General features: G+C 40.1%; 1 protein-coding gene across 7 annotated transcripts in view; it reads right to left on the bottom strand.

The window, feature by feature from the left end:
* The window catches only part of RALGAPA2 (Ral GTPase activating protein catalytic subunit alpha 2), a 320,063-nt gene that overhangs the window by 79,118 nt on the left and 221,914 nt on the right, over nt 1-19,031 (bottom strand). For all 7 annotated transcript variants that reach the window (XM_047743681.1, XM_047743679.1, XM_047743680.1 and 4 more), the window contains one exon: nt 3,301-3,428. In XM_047743681.1, the coding sequence (XP_047599637.1) occupies nt 3,301-3,428 (128 nt within the window). The remainder of the gene's footprint in view (nt 1-3,300; nt 3,429-19,031) is intronic.

Here is a 19,031-nt window from a genome sequence, read left to right as displayed (position 1 = left end):
ACAACTCACTCTGAAAATGATGACAGAGGAGGAGAGGGAAAAACAGGGGACTCACAGTTCCTTTTCCTGTCAGTCCTTTCTTACTCATCAGTAAACTGAGGTAAGAGTGCTGGTACAATATGTATGTATGAAGAATAAGATAAAAATAGGTAAGTTAGTTTGTGTGGTGTTTTCACTGTTAAGAACAGAATATATCCATGTATGAGTTACAAAATATGAGCTGTGTCATTGTGGTGATTCCATATATGAGTTAAATGCTTTTTATTTGTCTATTAAACAACATAAGGACTGAGAAAACTAATGCTAATAACCTAAATTTTTAGTATTTCTTGACTTAAAGTAACAGTAGTAAGCAAATAAAAAACACCATGACAAATTGAGAGAAAAAGCACAAAAGAATGGAAAAAGCTTCATACTGTAGCATGTTTAAAGGCACTTTCCTTGCTTTTTGAACAAGGGGCCCCATATTTTCATTCTGTTCTGGGACCCCTTGGTCCTAGCCCTGGTTTTAGATGTGTCCAAAGTATTACTGATCTTAGCCCTTGGGGGGACCTACAGAGGCTTGAGATAGTTGCCCCTGGCATCAAGCAGCCTTGATGCTGGGCTAATTTTAGAACTTTCAAGGTGGGCCATGAGGTGACAGGGTTGGGGAAGCTTGGCTTCCCTCAGGAATCACCCAGAAAACCATCTCTGCTGGAAGCTTGGTCTTGTGTCTGTCTGTACCCTGATGGGCCTGACCACGCATTAAATGCTAAAAAGCCCAACTTTCCCACTTGAGGACACTCGTACTCCTGTGCTTGCTATGGTGCCGGTGGCCTGGAATGCCGTCCCAACTTCCTGGGGACAGCTTCCCTATCATCCCTGCAACCTTGGCCTAGCTGCTTTCTCTGCAGAGCCTCTTCCCTGGCCCTGTTTTACCCACACCCTCTATTTAGTTGCTTTATACAACGTTATTCGTTTGTGTATACTCTCTGAAGTATAGGGCAAAAACCCTGTTTGCCTTGCTCCCTTGTGTATCCCAAGCTCCTGGTGCTCGGTCCACACTGTTTGTTTGCTAAATGAGAATGCAAGAAGACACCTGTGATTAGGATGTATTAGGTTATTCAGTGCTTTTCAAAATTCAGATCTAAGGCTTATCTCAAGGAAGCAGCAAATTCCAGACATCAGCTGCTACACAATTATTTAAAAAGTGTAAAAATTGGTAATTAGTAATGTTCTAAAGAACAGAAATTAAAAAAAAAAAAAACCCAAAACCCCACTCTTCCTTTTTCTTTTTTTGACCTACTTTTCTCAACTTTTTTTCTTATTATACTTCTGGTTTCTGGCCTATATGAGCACTTTTACAGGTAGAAATTAAATAACAGAGTAGTTTAGTGATTGCAAAGTTTTCCCTATTGATTACATCTTTATAAAAATTATAGATAGTATTTTATTTCTTGTTTTAAGTAATTTATTTGAACAGCATGCACTGAATCTTCTCAAGGTACACGATAAAAGAAAAATACTTAAATTTTAATAATATCGACATGATAGGTTTTGTTACTTTCCCTTTCCTAATTTCTATACCAAGTTGAACTCTGAGATGTCAACCTGGTTACTTCATGAGTCCCGGAGAATACAGTATTTACTCACCCACATTAGCATCAGTAGCCCTGGCTGGCATCCACAGCAGTCCAATGTGGTTTGTGGAAAAGTTTTCAAGTGATGCTGAATCTTATCCTTTGAACTTGTAACAATATTGTTTTCCCTGAACCTGATTATTCTGGTGCTATATTCATTCTTATTTGAGAAAGCAGTGTCGAACAAAATAACAAAGCATGTCCTTTGTAATAAGAAGTTTGATAAGTGGGGAAGGTGACGTGACAGAAATCACAATGGACTTCTAGAAAGCAGAATTCTCTCATTTGCAGATGATTTTTCCTTGCCTTGGTCCAACATACTTGGCTGATGAGTGTCCAGCTCATCCTCGTTGACATGCAAACTGACAAGCCAACTGCTGAATAGGTCTTTCTCATTCCTGCCAAGAACCTCTTTCAAGCATTTGTGAAATAAAACCCCCATGCTGAAGGCTGAATTGACACCAGTTCTAAGAGTAAGTCTAGAGTGCTGCGGATATCACTTCGAAGAATGCCATCTCCCAAACATGCACCACCAGCCTAGACAAAGTGCGAGGGAGCACGCAGAAGGGAATAATGCTGCCCTGGCCCCCAGGGAGGGACCAGATGGGACCTAATAGCTCTTTTCTACTACTAATTTCTATGATAATTCCAAGTTGCCACATGGCATATGTATTTTTTTTAAATCGAAAGACAGAATATCAGTCAATGCAGTGACGAGGATTTTAATGAAAGGTATTTTTCATGAACTGTATCTATTCACACATGAGATTTCTCACCCACCCTCACCCCCACCCTTCAGCAACACATCCCCTATGGTTGGAGTGGAAGAAGTATAGAGAGAGGTCGAACACAACAAGTTTATACTCATTGTCGATACTAATTAGGAACAATGAGATTCCAAGTTTCACTAGGAGGTCAGACGCCTTTTGTAGTAATTCTATGAAGTCACCTTAACTTCTTTTTCTTATAGTCAGACATTGTGCCTGGACTTAAAGATTAAAGTGTGCCAACTGATGTCTGAGAAAAAAAATTACAAAGGTGAAATTTCTTCTGGTTTTAGAGAGGATCAAGAGTTGGTGAAGATTTGGGAAAAATGACAAAAAGACTTTTAGCCATTCTCACTGACAAGTTCCAGTGCAACTTCACTGGGGATGCCTTTCCCTGTTCCCCCAGCCAGATGCAATTGACCCCTCCTCTGACCTCCTAGGAGTCCATTTGAACTTCAGGTGGCACTTGTCCCACTCTTTGATTGATTAGAATCATTTCATTTGTTGTTAGTTTTGGGTAGGCACTCTGGGTGACCCCACTACAGTTTCCTCAGCATCCCACCTTCTATACTTCAGACTGTAACCCAAAGGGATAGGCAGCAGGGAACCCGATCTCAGGCAAAACACCGAGAAGGGATGAGCCTCTCTTGACGGTCACAGACCATCTTAGCACAGACTTATTTGGCTACGGCATGAAAATAAAGTCTTTTGGAGTTTGCTGAAGCACAATATTATTATATTTAATATAAATTAACAGATGGTATAAAGATCACTTGATGTTATTTTCGACACGCACTGAAAAAACATTCTCTCTTCCCTCCTCAACCCAGTGAATACTCACCTCTCGTGACAAACTGCTGGAAATCAGGATTCTGGCATGGTTAATAGCTTACATGCTCAAAGCAAAAAGATACAAGCTCTGGTAGAGTGGGATGAGGCACTTCACGGCCCTGCTGGCATTGATGCACGTGGCACATATAAGGCTTGGCAGCAGCTTTCCACTCACTATGGCTCCATCAAACAGAGGCCCAAAAAACGGAACCTGTTGATTCAAAACAGAAAAACACTTACTTTTCCAATACCAGTAAAAGTCAAACCAAAGACATGAGAACAACTGGTTGATGTGTCAGACCTGTCATGACCACCCAGACCATCACCCACAGAAGTGATGCTAACCTTAGCAGGGTACGGGTCGGGGGCGTTCAAATCAAGCAACACAGGTCTGCTCCACAATACTCCTCTACTTTGAACTCTTCAGCAAAACTTCTCATGACAATTATCACTAGGTTATTCTTTATTTCCCTTGTGTTGCCACTTACAGAAATAGCATTATTCTTTCTAGGTGCCTACATTGTGTGGATTATGCACAATATACAGCCGTGTCTCACTGTGCACCTCCTAGTCTTGCATCCTCCTAGCCTTGCATCCTTCTAAAACCAGTTTGGAATCGGCAATGTTTCTGCATGGATCCTGATGTGTACTGCCTTTTAAAGGAGATGATGACTATCATGTTAACAGCTATAAGATCCTACTTGCAGTCCTCATTCTTGAATCTTCCTTCCTCTGCTTCTAAGATAACTGCGTTATCCTCATTTCTTTCTACTTCCTTTTTAGAGGCTTGGCTTTCCTTCACTGGACCCACTTTTACTACTGGAGCAAGCCACAAAGTTCTGGTGCCTGTCCTTTCTCACTCTCACTTTTTTTTTCTATTAGAAATTCATTGACTCCATTTATTAATATGGAGAATGTCAGCTCCATGAGGTCAAGGACTAGGTCTGCCTTGTAAACCTTGTATTTATTCACTCTCTCACTTGTTTATTCATTTATTCAAAAATATTTGTTATGTGAAAGACATTGTTCTAGTCACTGGGGACACAACAGTGAATAATGAAATTCCTTATTTCATTGACCTTACAATTTATTGGAGGTGTGAGAGAATAAACAGTATAAATACATAAAATATATATTAGGTAGAAAAGCACTAAGGTGAAAAATAAAAGCAAGGAAGAGCAATAGGACTCTTTCTGAGGGGAGAAGTCCTCCAATTTTAGAACATATGGCCAGAGAGGGCTTCAAAGAGAAGATAACATTTCAGTAAAAGCTTGACAGGAATGAGGGAATGAACCTCATATTATGAGGACATCTGATGGAAGAGCATTCCAGGCCAAGGAACAGCAAATACCTAGCCCTATGGTGGGAGTGTAACTGCTATGGTTAGGAAACAGCAAGCAAGCCAGAAAGGCTGGAGCTAAGTGAGCAAGAAAAAGAACAGAAGGCAATAAAGTTGGGAAAGCTAATAAGAAGGGCCTTAAAGGATTCTGGATTTCTGCTCTGAGTAAGAAAAAAGCCTTCTGGAGGGTTTAGGGAAGTGGGAGATCTGATCTTACCTACATTTCAAAGGTATGTTCCGGCTGTTGTGTTGGGAAAATTGCAAAAAGCAAGCATTATGGAAACCAGTTAGGGAGTTGGTGAATGATCCAGGCAAGAGATGATGATGGCTTGGATCAGAATGGTGGCAGAAGTGGTGAGACTTGGTACGTGTCTGGATATAGTCTGAAGGCATACAGATTTGCTGAGGATTAGTAATGAAGTGACTGAGAAAAAGAAGCATTAAGGTTGATGCCATAGTAACTGGAAGCCCAGCAACTGGAAGTTTGGAGCCACCTTTTCCTGAAGTGAAAACTAAAAGGGAGGGTCACTAGTTCAATTTTTAATATGCTAAGTGTGAGATGCCTATTAGATATCAGTGTTGATGTATGGGGGTGGCAAATCAGGTGACAGATCAGGCTGGAAGTCAAGGCAGACACTCCTGTTGGAGATTCATAAGAGTTACTTATAGATGGTGTTTACAGCCATGAGACTGGATGATCAGATGAGCAAGAAAAGAGGTTCAAGAACTAATCTCGTGCCCCTCCAATGTTTATAGAGGTTGGAGACATGAGGAAGAATTAGCAAAGAAGACTAAGGAGGAGTTGCTGGAGATGGTGGAGAGAAACCCCCAATGGGATGGTGGAGAGAAACCTCCACTGTACCTGGCACACAGTTGGAAAGCAAATACTGGCTTAATGGGTGAAATTATTGTTATTTTAAATAATTTAAATAATTTAATAAATGCAGGTCTCCAGCAAGGTCTTTTAGTTTGTGTCAAAGTCTATTTATTTGTGGAATATCTCTTCTGTGGTTGGCACTGGGAGAGGGGCTGGAGATAAAATGGTAAAACTGGGAATAGAAGAGAACTTCCTCAACTTGATGAACTCTTTAAGGAAAAAAAATTGTAACATAATTAACGGTGAAATAATAAATGTTTTCCACCTAAGATATGAAAAGGCAAGGATGTCAATGTCACCTTTTCTATTCAACATATCCTAATCATTACAATAAAGAAAATAAAAGAAAGGAAGTAAAAAGAGAGGAACATAAAGATTAGAAACAAGTTATTTTTATTTACAGATAACATGATTAGGTACATGAGAAATCCAAAGGAATTTAACTAGAACTGGATTTTGAAAGGTCACAGGATACAATATACACTCCAAATCAATCACACTTCTGAATGTTAGCTACCACCAACTAGAAAATGACATTTACAAATACTGTTCATAATAGCATCAAAAACATCTAGTGCCTAGGAATAAATTTGACAAAGGATACACACACACACACACACACACACACACAACCAAACAGGACCGAGGTAAATTAGAGACAACCTAAGAAATGGAAAGATATACAATGTTCATGGATAGGAAGTTTCCATACTGTTAAGATATCAAGTCTGCTGAAATGGAACAACAGCTTCAGCACAAACCAAATAAAAATTCTACCAAGCTGTTCTTATAGATAAGATCATTCTAAATTTATATAAAAATGAAAAAACTTAAGATAGCCAAGGCAGTAAGATTTATATTACTTAATTTCAAGGGATACTATAAAACTACAGTAATTAATATATCATAATGTTGTTACCAAGACAGACAAATATATCAACAGAACAGAGCAGAGGGTCCAAGAATAGATCCAGGTGATTTGCAATAAAGCAGCGTATCAGTTTGATAGGGAAAGGAAAGTCTGTTTCAAAAAAGGCTCTGAAACAAGCAGATAGCCATTTTTAAAAGTGAACCTTGGCCTCTATCTCATACCACACACAAAAAATTTAGGTGGATTATAGATCAAAATAGTGAAGTTAAGGGGTGCTGGGTGGTTCAGTTGGTTAAGCACGTGCCTTTGGCTCAGGTCATGATCCCAAGTTTCTGAGATAGAGCCCCACATCAGACTCCCTGCTCCACGGGGAGTCTACTTCTCCCTCTCCCTCTGCCTGCCACTCCCCCTTCTTGTGCCCTTTCTCTCTTTCTCTCCCTGTGTCAAATAAATATATGAAATCTTAAACCTAAAAAACCTTGAAAAAAAAAATAGTAAACCTAAAACCACAAGGTTTCCAGAAGAAAACATATGAGAAAATCTTCACAATTTGGGGTCAGGGAAGGGTTTCTTAGGGTATAAAAGGCAACAGTCATAAAAGAAACAAAATTAATTGGACTTAATAAAAATGTAAAATGTTCTGCTCATAATGAAAGCGAAAAGGCAAGGCACACATATTCACCAAACTGGACATATCCTCAATGTCCATCAATAGGAGAATGAATGAAACAATTTGTGGTACATTTAACCAACAGAAAATTCCACAGTAATGAAATGAACAAACCACAACTACATGTAACATCATGGGAATGACCCAAACTGTTATGCTGAGTGAAGGAAACAAACACAAAGAAGTTCACACCATGTAGTTCCAGTCACAGAAAGTTCAAAAGCAGGTAAAACTAATCAACAGTGACAGACATCAGAACAGTGACCACCTTTTGGGGGGGTTAGTGATTGGGAGGGAGTGTAAAGAGATTTCTGGCAGCTGGCAATATCCTATGTTTACATCTGGGAAGCATTAAATCATTTGCTTTGAAAACATCATCAAGCTATACACTTAAATTTGTGCCCTTTTCTTGATTAATGTTATATTAAAAATATTTTTTTAAAAAAGTAAGAATATAAAAGATTTGAAAAACACAAAAAACTCATCCTAATGGATACATACAAAATATTTCACCCAACAATTGTAGAAGACACACTCTTTTCAAGCATGCCTAGAATATTTTTAAAAAACTGACCATATTTGGGGCATCTGGGTGGCTCAGTTGGTTAAGCTACCTTTGGCTTTGGCTTAACTGCCTTTGGCTCAGTTCATGATCCCAGAGTCCCAGGATTGAGTCCCCCATCAGGCTTCCAGCTCCATGGGCAGTCTGCTTCTCCCTCTGACCTCCCCTCTCATGCTCCCTCTCACTCTGTCTCTCTCTCATAAATAAATAAATAAATAATCAAATAAAATCTTAAAAACATAATGACCATATTCTAGGCCAAGGAGCCACAAGTAGAGCCTTATGTGGCCTGATTCCAAGCCTGGTGACTTTTCTGTATAGCTTGTAAGCTGAGAATGGTTTTTACTTTTATAACTGGTTGATAAAAATATTTTGTGACATATAATAATTATATGAAATTCAAAATCAGCCTAAAACGAAAGTATTGCTGGAACAGAGCCATAAACCTTCACTTACATACTGTTTATACCTGTTTTCACACAGAAAAGAACTGAGTAGCTGTGACAGACACTGTATGGGCCACAAAGCCTAAAACGTTTACTACCTGGTTCTTCACAGAAAAAGTTTGCTAAGCCCTATTCTAGGTCATAAAGCAAGTCTCTGAAAATTTCAAGGGGTTAAAATCATACAATCTTAATTCTGTGCCCAAAGAACTAATAAGTTAAAAATTTGCAACAAAAGGATAACCAGGACAAATCTCTAAGATTAGAAATCAAGAAAAAAAAAAAAAAAAAAAAAAAAAAAGAAATCAAGAAAGATACTTCTAAATAACTCAGCAGTCAAGAAATATACTTATTTAAAAATGTTAGGCTAAATAGTCATGAGAAGAGTGGATATTAGATGTTGAAGCAGACTGAGAGGGAATATGTGGGATTAAATGCTCTTTTTAGCAAGGAATAAAAGCCTCAACTTCATGAGACACACCTCTGTCTCAAGAAATATTTAAAATCCAAAAGAAAAATAAACTCAAAAGAAACAAGAAGGGAAAAAATAGTAAGGACAAAAGTAGGCTTTAATAAAATAGAAACAAATACACCATACGGACAACCAAGACCAAAAGTTGGTTCTTAGGAGAAAGGCTAATACAATTAATAATCAGAACTTTAACTCAGCATTTCATCCCTGTTGAGCATGTGTGTTCACAACAAACTAAAGTTCCTGGACGACTCACAACTGGCCTCCCCTAGCATGATGACCAGAGCCTGAGATTAGTAAGATTTCCTCACCAGCTGCAAGTTAAGAGGCACATGTGGAGCTCCCATCACTAAAGGAAGCACATCTGAGAAGGAAGCACAAACCTAGAAAGTGCAGCCCAAATGGTTTTTTCCTTATCAGGCCTGGGTGCAGGCCAGGACACTGTCACATCCAAGTTGTCTTGCCCAGCCAGCATGAAAACAGAGAAAGTTCTTTGCAGAGGGGGGATGGCACTGAAGTTCATGCTGCAACACTGCTTAGTGTGCCAACACAAGGAGGCGTCCAGCCGTGGAAGCCAGCACAGAGGAGAATCCTTGGGACACAGAAAGCTAGCTGAAATCTCCACTTGATCTGTGGGAATTAATCTTTCACGGACTCAGTCAAGACATCTGGATGCTCCAAAGCAAGGCAACGAACAGCTGAGCTCCGTTCAAGTTCCTCACGGATAACCTCCAGCTTCCAGAAACAGAACACGGCCACATACAGGTCTCCTGAGATCCAAGCTACACTGAAAGCAATAAATGCAGAGAACAGGTGGCTTGACTTACCCAGTTTGGCCAGTTATGCATCCCCTTTTAAAAACTGGGGGGGGGGGGGGGGGCGTGTGTTCATAGCAAAGATATGACTAGGATTTCTGCACTCAGCTTTTTGGCATTACCTTTATCAAGCAAGAGGTGGGTGACAGCACAGAGATACAGCATTCAAGTTTCTGCTGGACTCCGTATGTGTGGCCACAAAGTGTACACAGGATGTGAACAGAGAAGCACACACATGTAAATAGGCGTTCATGAATAAGCATCCACATACTGAGGTGAAAGTGAAAATGAACACTTTTCTACTCTTAAAACAGCTGAGATTCAAATTCTGGACTTGGTTTGGCTGCCAAGAAACCAAGTCCCCTTGGTAACTTACTACAGTTACGTACATGGATATATCTGGAGCCCAGGAAAGATGAGGTATGCCCTATTCTCCTTACAGAGTGGCCGAAACATTCAAATGCTATGTTAATCCCTAAAGTGGGTTGCAAATACTACTGTCCTAATGAGAGACAAGGTAGGAAAACTATACAATATTGAGACAAGGGTAAAAACTTTAAGAGAAATATAAGATATACTTCTGAGAAAGAGAATATTTATTTCTGTATATTTTAATCTTCATATTATACAGATACATTCTCTAAATAACAGAGGATCATTTGGGGGAAAAATAGATAAAGGACTCTAAAATTTTTCCTGAAAATTTTGAAGTCTACATAGAATCTTTCTAGGTCAAAATGGAAGAGATTTCAGATTTTATCAGGTTTTTTTTTTTTTTAAGATTTTACTTATTTATTTGACAGAGAGGGATATCACAAGTAGGCAGAGTGGCAGGCAGAGAGAGGGGGAGAAGCAGGCTCCCTGCTGAGCAGAGAGCTCGATGTGGTGCTAGATCCCAGGACCCTGAGATCATGACATGAGCTGAAGGCAGATGCTTAACCCACTGAGCCACCCAGGCACCCCCATGATTTTATCAGTCTAATAGTTACATATTTGCCTGCTTTCATCAAAGCCCCGATAAGGGCTGTAAAGGAATATAGAGGTAAATTTGTCAGAACCCTTATACATGAGCAGTTTGTAGGGGAGAGAAAATATGTATTCAAGAAGACAAAAAAAAAAGAGAGAGAAGAGAAAAAAAAAAGCTTTGGTTCAGGTACAGATATAACATTCTGGAGCTGCAGAGAGTCCTCTGCTAGTGGAGAGAAGCCACAGAAGTCTTTGTATTGGAGGTGGGCATGACTGTGGATATCAGCAGAGACCTGTGGGAAGAAAGGGGCACTCCAAGCAGGTGGTATAAAACAAGAAGGAAACAGTGAGGTGGCACTGGCTCTCTTTGCTAAAGCAGTGTTCCCACAATGTATTCCTTGAAGTGCCAATCTAGCCAAGCATTAGTTGGTGTTATACGCATTACAGGTAAATAAAGAGAAAGACTGTGGCTGGAACAAGGCAAAGGGCTGCACCCAGATGCTGAGGGACTTGCTTTGTATCATGGTGGGAAGTCAGAGATAGGGCCACTAAAGGGAGTAAAGCAGGAGAGGCTGGACTACATACTTGGGAGGACTGGCAAGCTCTGCCACAGGTATCTTAGGGAAATGTGTGCAGCGTCATTATCATTCAGAGGCAAATGAAAAGACTGAAGAACAGCCATGGGGACTGAGCTGGCCAAAGCTGGCTTTCCATGGAATAGCCTGTCCTGACCAAGGACATTCTCTGGAGAGGCTTGACTTGTTCTTCCAAAGCCAGAATTGCCTTCATAAGGGATTCTCCATGAAGAATTGATCTGTACAAGACCTATGCAACCACAAAGCCCATGAGAGTGTTTAGAATTTAACACATTTTATTTTTATAAAATTTTAACAACATTTTCAGTCTATGGACTCCTCAGTCTTTCCAGCAAATATTATAACTGCTATTTTTTTTTTCCAGTGGAAAATTTATTGTACTTCAATGCAATTTTTTAAATGATTTACCTGTCACTAATTTTGACATCTCAAGATTAACTTTATGGGTCCAAATATACTCCTTCAGTTCATAAGTTCACACTACAGGATTGTGAACTTCCCAGAGGGAGAAACAGTAGCTGGTCCTGGAATCGTAGATGGCAGAGATAGAAAAGCCCTTAAAGATAATCTGTTTTGACCTTGCTTAAGCACAGATGTGGAAAGGGGAAGGCATGGCAGTGTCCTCTGGGAATGCACAGCTCCACAAGATTACCAGAGGGGCAATGTTCTTTGAGGAGGGACCATTGGAAAAATGACTCATTGGACTTGGGCTAGTTCCTCAAAAAGTAAGTGAAAACACACTTAAACTCTATTCTGCAGAACTTGGGGTAGACACAGGAAAAGAATTTCCAAATAGGGAGAAAGTCCCCTTAGGGAACAATCATGGCATCTCCATGAATGTCTTTTAAAGTAGGCTGATGGATTAATTGGGCCTATCAGGGATTCTCCTTTGATGGCTTTGGAGTCTATAATTCTTAGTAACTGAGATGAAAGTAATATACATAATTAATTGATCTATTTTGGAATTAATAGGCTGTGTTAAGAAAGAGTAACAAATGACTCACAGAACAAGGGGCTGAAGAGCCCAGGAATATTTGATTTTTGATGATGAGCCCCATAGCTGTGGCTACTGTTACTAATCTCCCTCTGCTAGGCCAGGTTCTGAGCTCAGTGCTCACAGGCCAGTATGTAATTCCCACAATTCCATGAGGCTGATGCTTTATCTTTATTTTACAGAGAAAAATGTGGTTAGACTGTCTGCCTTTCTAAGCTTATCAAGATCAGAGTCCTCACCTGGGGACATGGAAGCACTCAGCTCCCCCGGTCTTCCTCTTTGTCCCCCTTCTCCCACTCTGGCCACAGTAGGCATCTTTTCTCAGTTTTATCAAGCTCATGCCCTCTGTAAGGACTTTGCTCTTGCTGTCCTCTTTGCTTGATGCTCCTTGAAGGCTGCCTCTCCTGCTCCATTTGGGGTCACCTCCTGGAGAGTGTAAATATCACTCCCTGGGGGAGCTTTCTCTGCCCACCTATTAATGTAGCTCTTCATCCCTGATCATTTTCCTTGTTCTGAAGTCAGCTCTGTCTGGTATTGATACAGTTAGTCCAGCTTTCTATTTACCTGTGTTACTGTAGGATCTTTTTCCATCCCTTTACTTTTTAATCTGTGCCTTTATAACGTAAAGTAGGTTCCTTGTAGACAACATAGAGTTTCTTTTAATCCACTGAGTTTTTTCTTTTAATTGGTATATTTAGACTGTTGACATGTAAGGTGATGATTGATATAGTTTGATTACTATCTACCAGGTCTGTTTGCGTATTTCACTTGTTCCTCTTGTCACTTTCTATTCTTTTTCTGCCTTCACAGAGAGAATCCTAAGCAGGCTGTGCACCCAGCACAGAGCCCGACATGGGGCTCGATTTCACAACCCTGGGATCATGACCTGAGCCGAAACCAAGAGCTGGACACTTAACTGACCAAACTACCCAGGTTCCCCTTGTCTTCTCTGATTTTAATTGAGCCTTTTATATAATTTCAGTTTTTTTTGTTTCTTAGCATCTCCATGATAACTTTTTTTTTTTAACTTTTTTTTTGGGTGATTGTTCTTGAGTTTGACATATACATTTGTAACTACTCCAAATCCTCATTCGAATAGCACTATTCTGCTCCACAGGTAATACAAGTACCCGTAACAGAGTATTGCCAATTCTTTCCTTCCGTCCTCATACCATTGCTGTCATTCATTACTCATCCAATCATTGAATACGTGATTGCTATTATTATTTGGAACAAACCGTTATCTGCTAGATCAATTAGGAATAAGAAAAATAAAAGATTTCACTTATCTACATTTATTTCTATCTAAAGCACTTCTTTTTAAAAGTAGATCTATATTTCTGATTTATATAATTTTCCTTCTCTTTGATGAATTTATTTCAACATTTCTTGCAAGGCAGGGTCTACTGGTCACAAATTTCCCAAGTTTTGTTTGTATGAGAATTTTTTCACTTTTGAAGGATACAGAATACTATGTTGATGGGTTTCTTTTTCTCAACACTTTATTTTCAGCCACTTGATTCTTGCTTTTATGATTTCTGAAGAGAAGTCTACTCTAATATTTACCCTTGCTCCTCTATAGTTATTTTTAAACTGGTTTCTTTCAAGATTTTTCCTTTGTTTTTGATTTTTGGTATGTCTGAGTCTGTTTCGGCTGGTATAACAAGTCATACCCTGGGTGGCTTGTAACAACAGAAATTTATTTCTCACAGTCCTGGAGGCTGGAAAGTCTAAGATTAAGATGTCAAGAGACTTGGTGTCTGGTGATAGCCTGCTTCCTGGTTCATAGACAGCTGTCTCTGCGTCCTCACATGGAGGAAGTGGTAAGAGGTGGTCCAGGGTCTCTTTTATAACTAATTCCATTCCTAAGGGCTTTACTCTGATGACCTAATCACATCCCCAAAGCCCTATCTCCAAATACCATCACACTAGGGGTAGGTTTCAAAAAATGAATTCTGGGGGCACAAACATTCAGTTTCTAACGCATAGTTTGAATATGATATATCTAGGTATAGGTATTTTAGTATCTATCCTACTTGGTATTTTCTATGCTTCCTGGAGTCATAGTTTGGTATCTGTCATTAATTTGAAAAATTCTTATGTATATTAAAATTATATATTAAAATACATTACATACTTAATTATAATTTCAAATATTTTTTCTATTCCTTTCTTTTCCTCTTGGACTAGGTCTGTACCTTTTACCATTGTCTCACAGGTCTTAAATGTTTTTGTTCAGGCTATTTTTTAAAAGATTTTATTTATTTATTTGAGAGAGAAAGACAGAGAGAGAGAGCACAAGTGGAGGGGTGGGGAGAGGGAGAAGCAGGGTCATTGCTGAGCAAGGATCCTGATGTGGGGCTTAATCCCAGGACCCTGGGATCATGACCTGAGCCAAAGGCAGAGACGTGACGGCTGAGCCACCCAGGCGCCCCAATTCAGGTTTTTTCATCCTTTATGCCTTGTGCATTTCAGTTTCAAGGTTTCTATTGACTCATCTTCGAGCTCACAGTTTCTTTCCTCAGTTATCCAGTTGATTAATTAGCCTATCACAGGCATTCTTTATTTCTGTTACAGTGTTTTTTATTTCTAGCATTTGCTTTTAATTCTTGGAGTTTGCATTTCTCTGCTACATTAGTCACCTCTTCTTGCATTCTGTCTACTTTTTCTATTATAACCGTTAATATACTAATCATAGTTATTTTAAAATTCCTGGTCTGATAATTTCAAAATCTGTCAAATCTGAGTCTGATTCTAATGTTTGTTTCGTCTCTTCAAACTGGCTTTTTTTTTTTTTTGACTTTTAGTGTGCCTTGCAGTTTTTTGTTGAAAGCTGAATATCATATATCATGTAAAAGGAACTAAAGTAAATAGGCCTTTACTGTGAGGCTTTGTGTGTGTCTCTCTCGGAGTTAAGCTGTGCTTATTGTCTGTTGAAGTTGTCAATGATCATGTGAAAAGCTAAAATCTCCTTGGATGTTCCTGTTTTTGTCTCCCTGTTGTCCCTCTTAAATAAGGTCTTAGACGTGCAGTTCTTTCCGTTGTTACTATACAAAAGTCCTTTGATGTCGTGATGAGGTATGGGGGAGAAGTGTTCCACAGACCTATGATCAGACCTCAGTCTTTTAGTGAGCCTGGATCTCTGGGCTATGACCTTCACAAGTGCTCCTCAGTTTTGTTTTTTTGTGTCCTCCCCACTTTCCCCTTAGACAGCAAAGTGAGAGGGAACTCGAGTTGGGTGCTTCCTTTCCCCCAGCTTGGCTTGGTTCTGGTAAAACTCCAGCAGGTAAAAGCTCTGGTAAAACACTTCCTCTTGAGGATAGGCCTGGTTAAGAAGAACAGAACACTCTAGGTGTATTTCAAAATGACTTCTTTCCCCTTCCTCTGCTGAAGCATGAGGATTTTTTCCCCCCTCCAATCCTCACTGTGAGAAAGTGGTAGGGCTCCCAGAGGGAAAACACAGAGAAGGGTGGGGGTCTCCCAAAGACCAGGCCCATCTTGACTCTAATTCACAAATCTGTGTACATGGAGCCTCCAGCAATTGGTCAACTAGAGTTGACATTTTCCTACTCTGTTATTGATTCCCCAGGGGTTTCTGTTCCTGGGTTTCTGCTATGGCAAGTTATGATTCTCTGTGTCTGCCTGTCTCTCCGATTTGGGGAACAGTGTTTTCCTTGTGACTTTAATTCTTTGATGGCTCAAAGAAAAGCTGTTGATTTTCAGTTTGTTTAGCTTTTTTCATGTTGTTAGGATGAGGGTGATGACTTCCAAGCTCCCTACATGCTGGACTGGAAACTAGAATCTCCCCTACCTGAATTAAAGAAGTTTCCTTCTGGCCCATCCTATCACTGTGTTTTATCTTCTTTTTTTTTTTAAAGATTTTATTTATTTCACAGAGAGAGATCACAAGTAGGCAGAGAGAAGCAGGCAGAGAGAGGGGGAAGCCAGCTCCCTGCTGAGCAGAGAGAGCCCGATGTGGGTCTTGATCCCAGGACCCTGAGATCATGACCCGAGCTGAAGGCAGAGCCACCCAGGTGCCCATCTGTTTTATCTTCTTTATAACACCAAAGCCCCTATCTGAAAGTCTCTAGTCAACCATTTACCTACTTATTTACTGGCTGTCTACCTTACTAAAACTGAGATTCCAGGATCATGAGACCACCAGCCCTTGACACAGTATCTGGCACGAAAGAGCCTCAAATAGATACATTGCCTGAATGAGTGAGAAAAGACCTCCAGCTTCTGAGGCTCTGACCACTGGACATTAGCCAAATCTGTTGCGCCCCTGAACATTCTAGAATGAGATCCGCTGTGACTATCTTTTTGCTTCATGAAGATGCTCGAAAGGCCAGGATGAAAGGGTGACAGTATGGTCCTAGGGACCTGAACAGACTTCTGATGCTATATGCCTTCTTCTTCTTCTGTTTGGTGGGATTGAGAAAAGGCTCCACAGGCAAAACACAGACATGTAAAAACTGCAAAGATTGACTAAACCTATTTTGAGATCAGCACCTAGAGCACAGATTAATAGTCACACTTGAGGAGACTCAGAAAAGAGCAAAGAAGGATGAAACTGTTAGTTTTACTAATTATGAAAAATAATGAGTGTCTCCCTTTTACGACAGTACTCTTGGGGTTGGAGGTGGGGGGAGTGGGCACCTTAATTCCAAAGAGGAAAATCAAGGAGCTATTCAGTCTAAAATTATTCAGAGTTGTCTAGTCCAGGCAATAATGACACCCAACAAATAAGGAAAAAAAGAATAGCCCTTTCTTCCTATTTTTGGCAACACCACACTTAGGACAATTTATACATTCCTTAAAACAATAAGTGCACTTCTTCCTATGACTTACGCTAGAAGCAGTTCATAATCAGTGAGATGTAGCTGTGATGGAAGTACACATGAAGAAAACCACACAACAAAACCCCACAACAACAAACAACAAACTAATGGATATCAAGGACAGTACAGAAAATACACGCTTCCGGAGAAATTCTTGAATTCTGGGGGCACTGGACCTTGTTGCTTTGTCGCAGAGGAGTTCTGTGCACTTCTGACACCCTGATGGAACAATCAGGAGAACCCACCCCATCTCTTGGCCCAGAGGCCACCCCTACTGAGGTAGCTCAGAGATGGAGGACAAGAATGGTCTTGATTTTTGACACAAAGCAGGCTCTACCGTTTGCCACTCAGCATGCATTTACACAGGCTGGCTCTGGCTGCCAAGGGAGGGATGTTAAGGCAAAGGAGAGAGAGATGTATATATCAAAGGCCAATTGAAAGAAAGGTAAAACAATGTCAACTTTTGAGGTAAATCAATGGAGAGAGAATTCTCAATAGCCAAATTGTTGTAAAGGATAAAATAGGCGCTAGGAGTTAATAATAGGCTATAGATTTTTTCCATCTGTATTGGGGCTTATCAATAAATGTGCTTTATTATTCTTTGGCAACTGCTTGTGGGTGACTCAGTCTTTCAAAAACTGGGCAAAAAAAAAAAAAACTGGGCAAAAGAAATAATATAAATCCCTTGTATCCAGGGAATTCCTCTAATTAGGAATGGCAACGAATTAGAGAAGAAATTTGTTTTTGATATAACATCTGCAAATGACAAATGCCTTTCACAGAGTTCTCAACGTCATTCCTTTACTAAAAGAACTCCAATAACAATAATAATAAATTCCCCAAATAACATATTGCGATAATAGATTTAATAACCTATTTTTGGGGTGCCTGGCTAGCTCAGTCAGTAGAGTATGTGATGCTTGATCTCAGGAATGTAAGCTCAAGCCCCATGTAGGATGTAGAGATTACTTAAAAAAATAATGTCTTTTAGTAAATTCTGGCTATTCAGCATTTTCAATTATCTTTTAGAATAAATGATTCTTCACATACTCAAAAGTTAACAATTTACTTTCCCTGAGAATTTCCCAGAATATTTTAAAGGATATGCTTTATCTCAAGAAGGTTATTTGGTTGGGGTTGAGATAAATATTTAAGAAAATTGCATAGGGGCGCCTGGGTGGCTCAGTGGGTTAAGCCGCTGCCTTCGGCTCAGGTCATGATCTCAGGGTCCTGGGATCGAGCCCCGCATCGGGCTCTCTGCTCAGCAGGGAGCCTGCTTCCTCCTCTCTCTCTGCCTGCCTCTCTGCCTGCTTGTGATCTCTCTGTCAAATAAATAAATAAAATCTTAAAAAAAAATAAGAAAATTGCATAGAGGAAATAAAAAAAGAAATTTCCATAACCATGCTGCAGTCAAACATATCCCATATATAATGAAGCCACATTAGTAAAAGATTTCCTTTCAAACAGAGATGCCAGTACTGGCTACTCTTCATCTTACACATGCAAAAATGTTTTTGTGATTTCTGGTGCATCAGCATTTCTGGGCACTGGCTCCAGGTGAAGGTCCTGGGCTAGCTCTCTTCCTGAAGAGGGATGAGAATACACATACACACACACACGCATACGCTCACACACTCACAGTAGTTGTGAAACTGCAAGGGAGATAAATACCACCTTGACAGCAACCTGGTGGGTTGGAGCAACTTAGGGAAAGGACAGGCATCTAGGAACAGGAGGCTCAAACAGGGCCCATCATCTAAGAGGGGCACCTAGAATCCTTGAAAAGGACTGCAGAGAGTACTTGGTCCCCAACCTGAATGCTATAGCTGAGGAAAAAGAAAGTCCAAAGAAATTAAGAGACCTGCCTAAGACCTGTACCCACTCGTGGCAGCTGGTGGCAGAACTAGAACTGGAACTCTATCCTGGTATTCTTTCCTGCCTGTACTTCTCAGAAATGGCTGAATCATCTATTTTCCTCCCCTACCCATATCTACCAGGGCCAAGTAAGGAGAGTCTAGAGGACATTAACATGTCTTTTACTTATAAAACTGACATTCTGGTTGAGGTGATAAGGAGGACTCAGCCTTCTCTTGTCTTAACTGCGCCGGGTCAAGGCTGCTTTGGCATGTCTGCCCTCTGGATGGACAGTCACTAGCCACATGCTAACGTACCTGGAGATAAAAACCTACCTTCACAAATTCATAAAAGCAAATGTTTTGAATACCAAATTATATTTAGTTGCTGAAAAAAGAAATGCAACATGGGTTCTCACTGTGATTTGGAAGCTTTAGGAACCCCTTTTCTGCAGAATAAGTTGGGCATTTAAACAAACCCTTTCGAGCCCTCATGCTCTGCTCTATATGCAAGT

The sequence above is a fragment of the Lutra lutra genome, chromosome 9, assembly GCF_902655055.1.
Source record: "Lutra lutra chromosome 9, mLutLut1.2, whole genome shotgun sequence".
In the NCBI taxonomy this organism is placed as follows: Eukaryota; Metazoa; Chordata; class Mammalia; order Carnivora; family Mustelidae; genus Lutra; species Lutra lutra.
The sequence above is the reverse complement of the archived record's forward strand: the minus strand, read 5'-3'. Positions and strand labels throughout refer to the sequence as shown.